The 10,339-nt window shown below is 51.0% G+C and overlaps 1 protein-coding gene across 1 annotated transcript; it reads right to left on the reverse strand.

The window, feature by feature from the left end:
* Window positions 1-214: 214 nt before the first annotated feature.
* On the reverse strand, window positions 215-8,476 carry LOC129600434 (uncharacterized). The gene is made up of 10 exons (XM_055498940.1): window positions 7,957-8,476; window positions 4,996-5,871; window positions 2,593-4,922; window positions 1,983-2,530; window positions 1,766-1,917; window positions 1,427-1,699; window positions 1,282-1,360; window positions 1,103-1,205; window positions 889-1,041; window positions 215-781 (listed from the first exon to the last, which is right to left on the reverse strand). Exons 1-10 carry the CDS (start codon window positions 8,036-8,038, stop codon window positions 602-604), a joined length of 4,776 nt encoding a protein of 1,591 aa, XP_055354915.1. The 5' UTR covers window positions 8,039-8,476; the 3' UTR covers window positions 215-601.
* Window positions 8,477-10,339: the final 1,863 nt, after the last annotated feature.

Here is a 10,339-nt window from a genome sequence, read left to right on the forward strand (position 1 = left end):
ATATCACAATACAGATACGTACATCGTCATTCTAGTTTCTTGGAACATTTATTTAGCATCCTCAGCAACAAACAAAAAGGGCCACGTGACCCGCTCGTTCCCACTTTCAGTCAACCGACAGGCAGCTAGCGCGCTGGCTATCACCGACACCATTCTTCCTCTCCCTCCTTGTTTTTCAAGGTCAAAGCGCTTAACCATGAACGAAGTGTCAAAAGCGGCGTCGACAGAATCAAAATAATTAGGGTTGCCGGAAAGTGTTCGTTCTGGTTGTGAAGAGCAATTCAAAAATCTGAATGAATGAATGAATGTCACAAGGCAACAGGCGTTGGCTGTGTGGCGGTAATGACTTGCCGTCGGTTGTCGGTCAAGCTCGTTCTCCCAGCATTTGTTCGTGTCTAGCTAGCTGTGGCTACATTTAAACTGCCAACCGGAAGTCTAAACCCGAGCTGAACGCTTAAAATAATTTCTTTTCAAGTGCAAAGTGAAGCTTAAACTCAACATTAATCAATCAACTTTAATTTCAACAAGCATGGAGCGTTGGCTAATCACGATATTAAAGATACGAAGCGGTCCAATATGGAGGCAATGCAAATCAAATCACTCAGCATTTATTCACAGATCGGCGCTTATCCGGCTTCGGCCACTCTGGGTACAGAGTGGTCACATCAAAAGCGTCGGCAGAGGGGCCGCCATCCAGGCTGCTGCTGACCGAGGGCGGCGGCGCGTGCCGCTTGCGGTCCCGGACGTGGCCGGTCCGGATCAGCTGGTCACCGCTGCCGCACTGCAACGGCGACACACAAATATTAGGGATTGAAATTATGCGCTTGTCGAATTAAGAAAATAAGAATTATTGCTATTTGTTGGAAGCTGGGTAGCGGTGTGGCCTACCGATAAACGATCCTCCAGACTATCAGCGCTGCTTCTGGACACGAAGGACGGACTCAAGGTCAGCGTGCTGCCCCGTGTGCTTTTAGCTTGCTCGTCTGGCTGGTCCAGAAGACGCCGCGGGAAGTCCCAGTTCTGGCTTTGTGTCGACGTTCTCTGTCGATAAAACCAACAGAGTGAAAATTAGCGTTTAGGTTACGGTGTTCTCTGGGGATACCTTGGAGGCTTTTCTGTGTCGGCCGTGGACTTCCGGTAGCGGATGAATCTGCACCGGCTTCTGGCCCGCATAGTACGAAAGGTCAACCGAACGGATCTTTCTCCTGACAACGAGCAGCGATGAAATCTTTTCAGTGAGGTATTGAGCTGTTTACTAAACACAGGAAACCGAACGCTTACTTTCGGCTGCAATGGTAGCACAGGCAAGTGGTTCCCAGGATGACCAGCAGCACGAATACAGCAAGTCCCACAGCCAGTGCTGCAAGTAAAATTTGCTTATGAATCAAGTGCGATCTGCAGACTGGCGATGTACAGTATCACTTACCAAGCCAGTGAATCTGACAGCTCTCGCCTATGTACCAGTAATAACCGACACAAGCGCGCTGGTCCAGTTGCCGTACCACCCCTTCCACGGACCCCACGTCGGGATCCACCGGCGCACTGGCGTTGTGCCGACAGACCTTCCCCGAACCGACGCCCGCGGGGGAAGTGTCCACGAAACCCTCACGGCAGAAGCAGAGAAAGTTGCCGACAAGGTTGATGCATAGCGCGTCGGCTGAGCAGCCGCTCACCGCCGGGTCAGTGCACTCGTCGATATCTGCGCAGGACACCGGTATATCATTGCACGAAAAGGGCTACTGTTTAGAATGTCGTATTGTCGTACCTTCGCAGCCGGCACCGGGCGTCTTGGACGGTTGGTAGCCTGGCGGGCAGCCACAGGAATACTCTTCACCGTTCCAATGGCATACTTCCGCTAAGGCCGGGCATGCACCGCTGACGTTGCCTCCGCAAACGGCCACTTTCCGTTCGAATGACCTTTATCCATTTATAAGATTCTGCTTATTAAATAAAGCACAGCAAGCGGTACATGATGGACATACTCGCTTGGATGTTCGCTTTGAAAGAATGTGAGCAACAGCGCTTGTCCTTGGGAAATCGGCTGCCGATGACCGTTGGCGCTATCTAGTCCGGAATCGGCCGATCGTTTGGCTAGAGGTTTCTGTATGGTTACCGTTAGTTTGGAGAGCCCATCGGAGCCGGTCTGCGCCATGGCGCGCGGCATGTCATTTGCTGCGGGCTGCGCGGCGTTGGTGACGGGAGCGTAGTAGTAGGCGATGCGCGTGCGGTCGCCCGGGATGCGGCTGTTGCCGATCCAGGCGAAGAAGGCCTCGGGCCGGCTGGTGGAGGTCAGAGTCATGCCCGGCACGGCGCTGATGGGCGACACCGTCTTCAGGTCGCTGGCCGTGTAGAAGTGCCCGTTCTGCGCCACAAAGGTCACCGTCCCCATGCTCATCAAGCCCTCGGTGCCCTGCACGGAGTAGGCCGAGTACGAGAACGACTGCCCACTGGCGCCGGCATTCGCCGGGCCGGACGGCGAGGGGCCGCGCTGGACGCTGCTGGGTTGGATGGGGAGTGCCGGTTGCGGGCTCTGCAAAGCGGGCTAAATTAGCAACAAGTCGGTATACTTCTAAAAGATGGGCAAGCACTTACTTGACCGTTGTCACCTATTTGGTTGAAGTTAGCCTGTTGGGTGTTTTGAGTGGTGACCTGGACACCAAAGGCGTTGGCACTTTGCTGTCCATTGCCTGTTTGTCCATTGCCCATTTGTTGGCTGGTTGGCTGGTTCGGTATGCTGGCAAACTGTTGCTGCTGCTGTTGCTGTTGTTGCTGCGGCTGCTGAGGATTCATCCCTTGTTGCATGCCTTGCCCCGGGCTGTTCTGGAATTGCCCATTCCCCATTTGCTGGTTGGCGTTCTGCATGCCGTTAAACTGCTGCTGCTGTTGTGCCGGCTGGGGATTAAATAACTGCATACCTTGTCCCGGCGTGGTCTGGAATTGCCCGTTTCCTGTTGGTTGGTTGTCATTCTGCATGCCGCTAAACTGCTGTTGCTGTTGTTGTTGCTGTTGCTGCTGCTGTTGTTGTTGCTGCTGTTGCTGTTGTTGTTGCTGTTGTTGAAATTGTTGTTGCTGCTGTCCATTGCCAAACTGCTGCGACGGCTGACTGTTTGACCCCGCGTTGGGCATCTGAGGATTTGAACTGGCTACGAACTGACCGGATGTACCGGAGGACTGGAATGACTGGAAGTTTTGCGAACTGGACTGCTGGTTTTGTGAGCCGGTAATGGCTCCAAACTGGTTACTGTTGCCTTGACCCTGAAACTGCTGCCCGCCTTGAGACGGCTGGTTGATATCCGCTTGACCATTCGGCGAGTAGAAGAAGTTGACGATGGTGCGCGTGCCGGTGACCGGGAGGCCTTGGTAGGCCGTCTGGAAGGGCTCCGTCCGCTTGACGGACGTCAGCATGCCGGCGCCCACGATGGCGTTGCCGGGCTGAACGATGCGGAAGTCGAAGACGGCCGTTGGCTGCGCGTTGCTCCCGTCGGGATAGCCGAAGGACATGGCGCCGTACGTCAGGAACTTGTCGCCGCCCTGCGCGCCGTACGCGGAGATGGTGTACCCCTGCGGGAGGAGGTTGTTGTTGGCGATGTTGAAGGTGGGGTTCGACGCCGGCTGGACACCGGTGGGACTGATGGGGACGGCGTTGTTGACGCCGTTGGTGAAGCTGCTCAGGTCGATGGAGTTCGGGGACGGATTCTGGTTGATCACCGGGTTTGGCTGGTTGGGGAACGGTTGTACTGGCTGGGTGTTCAGCACCGCCGGTTGTCCGTTGGGCTGGACGTAGAACACGCTGTAGCGGGTGCGTTTGCCCATGACGCTCAGCCCATTGATAACGGTCGGGAAGGTCTCGTATATCGTGGTTGTGGATAGCGACAACTGCACGTTGTTATAGTTATTGTCGAAGAAGTTGCCCGGCTGGACATTCCCGATGGGGATGTAGTCGCCCTTCCCCGGGATGTAGGTGCCGGGATACTGCACGGCGGGAGTGACCACCACTTTCAAGGAGTTGTCGGAGCCCTTGCTGACGCATTCGGCGCAGATGACCAGGCCGCCGTTGACGTTGTAGACGCTGCCCTGCGCGTAAAAGGTGCTGATGGGCGGGATGGACGTCCCGTAGGTCACCGCGCCGTAGGTGGCCGCGCCGTTGTTGTAGTTGACGAAGGAGGTCACCGTGACGGGGACGGCGTTGATGGAGGAGTAGTAGGTGGTCAGGCCGTACCAGTAGGTGCCCACAGCGGGGACGTTGTTCGGTCCCGGGAAGGGCTGGAAGGTGGTGGGGATGTTGGTGGGGGTCGGCTGGATCTGGTTGTAATTGGCGTTTCCGCTTCCCTGGTACTGGACTCCCGCGTTGCCGTTTCCGGAGTTGGTTACTTGAGAACCGCCGAAATTCATATTTTGGTTTTGGTTGATGGAGCCGCCCGCCGGAATTTGACCGGCGTTGCCCATGTTAAAGCTCTGATATTGCGCCGCATTCCCGGTGTTGACGTTTTGAGACGAGCCGGGATTCTGCGCGGCCTGTCCTCCGCCCATGGAGCCAGCGTTAATGTTTTGGGTCTGCCGGAAATCACCGGCGTTCGTATTGGAATTCCCTCCGCCGTTCTGCTGATACTGCACCCCAACAGCGCCGGCATTTCCGCCACCGGAAGTGACCTGATACTGCCCCGAGGCACTGCTGCCCTGCTGGAACTGACCCACGAACTGCGCTCCGCCCATGTTCGGGCTCTGGCCTTGTTGTTGTCCAACATACTGGCCGGGATAAGCGTTGCCACCGCCTCCGTTGAGAATGATACTCATCTGCACCGGCGACTTGGTCACCGTGCCGAAGATGGGCGTCCCGTCGATGAACTTGGTGTAGTAGGAAATCGTCTCTATCACGCCGTTGTTCAGTCGAGTGGTCTCGATACCATTTTGTATATATTCGCCTTCAAATAAAGCTCAGTTAAACTTCTAATGATTGTTTTTTCACACTGGTTTTAGTGTTATACGGCGCCTTACCTTTACTGGGCACACCATACCGGTTCTGGCCGTAGGCCAGTGTGTTCCCGTTGTAGACCTGCGTCTGGGCAGCGGACGTCACTGCGCCATATGTCGCCGATCCATCGATGTATTTGGTGTAGGACGAAACGGTCACCGGGTATCCATAACTGCCGGTCGTCGTGAACACCGCTCCTGGCAGCGTGTATGTCCCCGTTGTGGGGACGCCGTAGGGATTCTGACCCGGCTGCATCAGCTGGCCGTTGTAGTAGGTCACGACCGGCAAAACCATCGGGGCCTGGGCGCCGGCGTTAGCGTTGCTACCGCCCTGGGCAGCCATGATGTTGCCGCTCTGCCCTCCGCGGTTGTCCAGCGTCCCGGCGGCTGCGCCCGCGTTCCCGCCGGCACTGTTCTGGTACTGCACGCCACTGCCGGCCGCCGCACTGCCTCCAACGGCCGCCCCGCTGCCGGCGTTGGACGACTGGGCAAACGCTCCGCTGCCCTGTTGACCGTTGCTCTGGTCGGTGTACACTTGCGCTCCCATGTTCTGCCCGGGCGCCTGAAACATGGCCACGCGGGCCTGCATGTCCGGCACTGCGCCGCTGCCGTCCATACCACCCATCCCCATGTTGCGCTTTTCCCGCGGATGCGCCGCCGATCGCGGAGGATCCTCCAGGGGAGCGGTGCCGCCTCCCGCGGCCGGCTTGTCTGGATTGGCGATGCGTCGCACCATTGAGTCCAGGTTGCCGAAGACGTTCTCACTGGGCACGCCCGGGAAGAAGCTCTCGGGGAACGACGGCATCACCACCGACTCGAAGGTGTAGGTGCCTTCACGGTCGCGCGGGATCACCGGTTCCGGCTCGTTTTGCGGCAGGAAGTAGGAAAGACCATTTCCCGCTGCAAATAAAATGTTCGCATCTTGTTAAACCAAATAATTTATTTTCGCCGAATTAAGGCAAAATGTTGGTTTAGAGTTGGAGAGGAATTTTGATTTGCTGCCGCACAGAGCGGAAGCAGACTTCAAACGGTGCAAACTGTACTGTGCCCGCAGGCTGGCCTTGTGTACGGAGAGTGTGAGTGTCCATCTGTCTAACAGTTTCGTAAGCCTCTCATCTCAAAAAATACTAAATTACTGTGTCTACTCGTATATATAGTTGCAGCAGCCGTCCTGGCTACACTGAATACACCTCCTAGCAAATTCCGGGCGTATTGATACTACGGTAGTAAATTGGTTTCAAGCGTACTGATAGGTAAAAATAAATAACTCTCTTTTTTATTATATATATAATATTTTATTCTTTTTGTTCTAAATTGGTTTATCAAGTTCAAGTGTAAATGGCTTTTAGCTTGTACAATTTGTCAATAAAAATACAATAACCCTCTTACTTAATCACAATTATCCAGCGTGTGTTGGGAAATGGGAACTGCACTTTCCCATGTTATTTGGAAGGGATTTCTCTTAAGATGTTGTCTAAGTACGCTCTTTGTAAATTTACTAAATGTATTTCATATATGAAGATAGAGCTTTGTTATAGAAAATCCATAATTTTTATTTCACACTAAATTTATTTTGTGAACCGAGAACATACAACACAAAATATGTGTTCCACTATTTCTAATGACAAAATTTTACACATCCCATTTTTTAAATTTTGGGCTGTGATGGGAAGAAAGCGCATATGCATGTAGAAATGTGTTTTCCATGCTAAGAAACTGGCAAAAAATTTCACCGAAAAATGCCAAACAAAAACAGCCGAACGGATCGGACTGTTGATTGCTATTTGCTGCCATGCTCAAAAGAATTGTTATACTCGCACATACAGTACATATAGTATAATGGCTGGGCGATGAAAGGTGAACGGTGAGAGTGACAACTTGTGTACGCGCAGACAAAGAGCGACAATTAATTAGTCCAATTTTCTTTAGACCTTTCCTGCAAGTTCGCTGCGATTCAGCCAAATCGACTGCAAGTGCCGACGTTAACTGCGGCGTCCATGGTTAACGTGGTCATTACGGAACCGTGACAGTTGGCACACATGAGTTTGCATTCGCAGTTTGCACTGCAAAATCTGCCGGCACGAAACCCTGACGAATTCTGACTTTTATTTATTTGAGAACTTGCGAATATTCTTGGATTGTACACTTGCATGTTATTGTAAATTTGTAATAAATTATTGTATTAATAAGACTGCATTAGTTTCACTGTACTATGTCATGAAGTTGTGATTAACTAATGAAGTGGGTAAACTACGCAATGCACAAATGAAAAAGCACTGAATGTTCGCCATATAGCTTCAGGACGGCGTAATTTACATCACCTTCGTACTGAAAATTACACTTGTGCAAAAACAAGGATATCAAAACCAATTAATTACAGTGTGTAAGATATGTGCTCGTATCTTCGCGCGTAATGGAGGTTTTTGGCGCCAGCTGAAAAGTCACAATTTAATTACAGTCAGTAGAATTAAATTTTATTGACTCATTAAATTGTGTATAATAAACTTACAGTAGTTAAATTTTATTAGCTTGTAATTATAAGTGTAAACTGGAAATATAAATCTGCGGAAGCGTTTTGATCTGTACACTGCCTGTTGTCCAATAAAAGGCTCAATTCACTGAGTCATGCGAACGGCCATGTTACGATTTTGTCCGATGCAATGACATTTATTACAGTATGCTCCAGTTGCATAACATGCGTGTTTAACACAATTATTACGCGAATAAATCACTACAAAAATATCACATACGGGTGTGCATATAATTCTGAGAACTCTCCTACTTTTACTGGAGCAAGATTTATGTTACGAGTACCCTAATGGAAATCACCGGGGTTATCCGAGACTGCAGCGGGTGTATCAAGCAAATTAATGTGCATTGCCGCTGGTTTTATCGCGAACAGCGGCTCTCCAAAGTAATATTACAAAGAATGTCGATTAGCAATTTAAGGGAAAAAAATTAAGAATGGCCTGTACTAGTACGCACCGGTTCCGTCCGGGTCAGCGACCACCAGGATCCGTATCAAGAACAGGCAGACGAAAATACCTTCGCCTAGTAATTTTTCCATTATATTAAAATTTATCTTCCTTGCACATGTAATCCCGCAGCGGATTTCGCTAACTGGAAATGGAATTGGATAACTGGAATGGCTCACTCTGAGTACAATTTAATTCCGCGATGAAGAAATGCAGACGCTGGCGAGGGCAATCAGTGAGGGCGATGTCGGTGTCCCTCACTGGTGTCAGAGTACTTTAGCGGTAAACACGCGGCATTCTGACAAGGCACATATCACGGCTCTGAATGTAATGCTCCGTTCTTAGCTAGTCCAACGCAGGTAGCTGTACTCCGCGGCCCAACATAATAAATAAATTAATAATCACTTGCCGTAATGAAACCCAGAGGCTGTTTATTGTGGTAACGAGAAAGCTTGAATTATCGGTGCGCCGTACAGGCACAGGTATGATGTACACCGTATACCTATACCGGCGGCCGATTCACAGACAAGCAAGAAACGCAGTCGGATGTCCGTTCCGCTGCTTTCTGCACAAGATACTCGTGTTTTACTGCGCCGTTAATAACGAACAGCACGCCGGAGCGCCGGAGGGATCAATAAATCCAAATGAGTCGCACGTATGTACGTGCATCTGTGATAATCATCGCTAAATTGCACCCGTCCATCTATAACGTCGAAGATTATGACGGTCAACGTAAGCGATTTTGCATTCACGATATCATATCAAAAGGTAACCGTACTAGTACTTGATTTAGCTATCAGAACAACTGCAAAAAATAAGACACCGAAAACATTTGCGATGCAACTTAAACAATTATCAGATACTTAAAGTCTTAAACAAGTATCTGATAATACGATTGGCGAATTTTGGATACTTTGTTAATTGAGGACATTTATCGGCAGCTGGCCAAGCTGTTCACAACTCTGACTTTCGTTTTCGTTCGTCAGTTTTATTCTTAGTCGTTGGAAGGCCTGCGATCCGGCCGCACAGTCATCTGGTTTTTCTCGAATCTCGTAACTGTAGTCATAATTATCATACATATAACATACCCGCATTCGTGACCTCACATCCTTCTCAAGCTTTACAATCTTTTGCCCTATCGAAGCCCTGAACAAGCAACCCGTGTTGAGGTAGCATCGATTTACAGATAGTAGTCACGTTAATGTGACGTTATAGCCGCCGTCCCACGACTCCTGCGGTCGCTTGGGTACCTTTTTCAGCGTAACTGAAGACACCCGACCCCTTCTGTCCATACATGTGCTTTTGACGATGCACCTTCCCGGTCAAAGGCCGCCTGTCGGCAGGCACGATACAGATGCCACCTGTGTGGCTGGACCAAGGGATTCTTGAAAGAAAACATCCTCGGGAAATTACTGCAGCTGCAGCTGAATGGGCCGTTGTGTTTGGTAGCGAACTGTCCCGAATTGAGCTCCAGCATCCTTTGGGACCATTAAGACGGTCCCAAAGGCAGACTGACGGGACGACGGAGTGGTGGTGAATGTGAACTTTCTGGTGGTCAGCCAGCCAGTGCGTAACACAGCCACGAAGGAAGCGACGCCCGTGGGCAGTATGCTCGAGCGGTTGTTGTGCACCGCCAACGGGGCGGCGATCAGCTTCGAGGAGGATTTGGCCCGGCCGATTTTACAACAAACGGTGATTAACAATAGGTTTCGGTGTGAGATAAAGCCAATGTACTGAAGGGCGGGCAGTGCGTGCCCTGCAGTCCCGGCACGCATTCCAGGTAGGCGAGCGACACTACCGGTTTTCAGCGCCTTTTTAACAGAAGTAAACGATACTGGTAATACTAATTTTCTTAAAGAAAATTGATTTGAAGCTGATATGGGTTACTAACTTACCGGCACTTAAATAAATGTATTTTTCAATATGGATTTGGCATAATTTATTTAAATGAAATTTGTGTAAAACATTTCAGTTGCTCGAAATTCAGTTGAGTATTTTTTAATTTGTTTACGTAACTCGTAGGGTAACGACTGCGTCCAGTGTCCATTGGGACACTTCCAGGACGAATGGGCAGAGCCGCTGCAGAGTGTACCCTCGCTCGACCACCTACGCTACTGGCGCCACCGCCCCAGGCGATTGCAAACCCCTGGGAGCACCAGAAATGTTTTTCAACCTATCCGCCGCCCGTTGTGCTCCTTGCGCCTGTCAGCGGTGTTGCCCTGGAATGACCACGGCCACCAGCACGGCAGTGTCCGCCACGGAGTGTGTCGCCAACTACCCCTCCGGGCCAGGAGTTGGCAACGGAAGGGTGTGGGGAGTGTCCGCGGGTCTCCTACCGGGAACGGGGACAACGCCCGGTGTGTAGCGTGTCCAGCCGATGGTGGGTCCCATCA

Source organism: Paramacrobiotus metropolitanus, unplaced genomic scaffold (assembly GCF_019649055.1).
Source record: "Paramacrobiotus metropolitanus isolate TYO unplaced genomic scaffold, Prichtersi_v1.0 Parri_scaffold0000177, whole genome shotgun sequence".
NCBI lineage: Eukaryota > Metazoa > Tardigrada > Eutardigrada > Parachela > Macrobiotidae > Paramacrobiotus > Paramacrobiotus metropolitanus.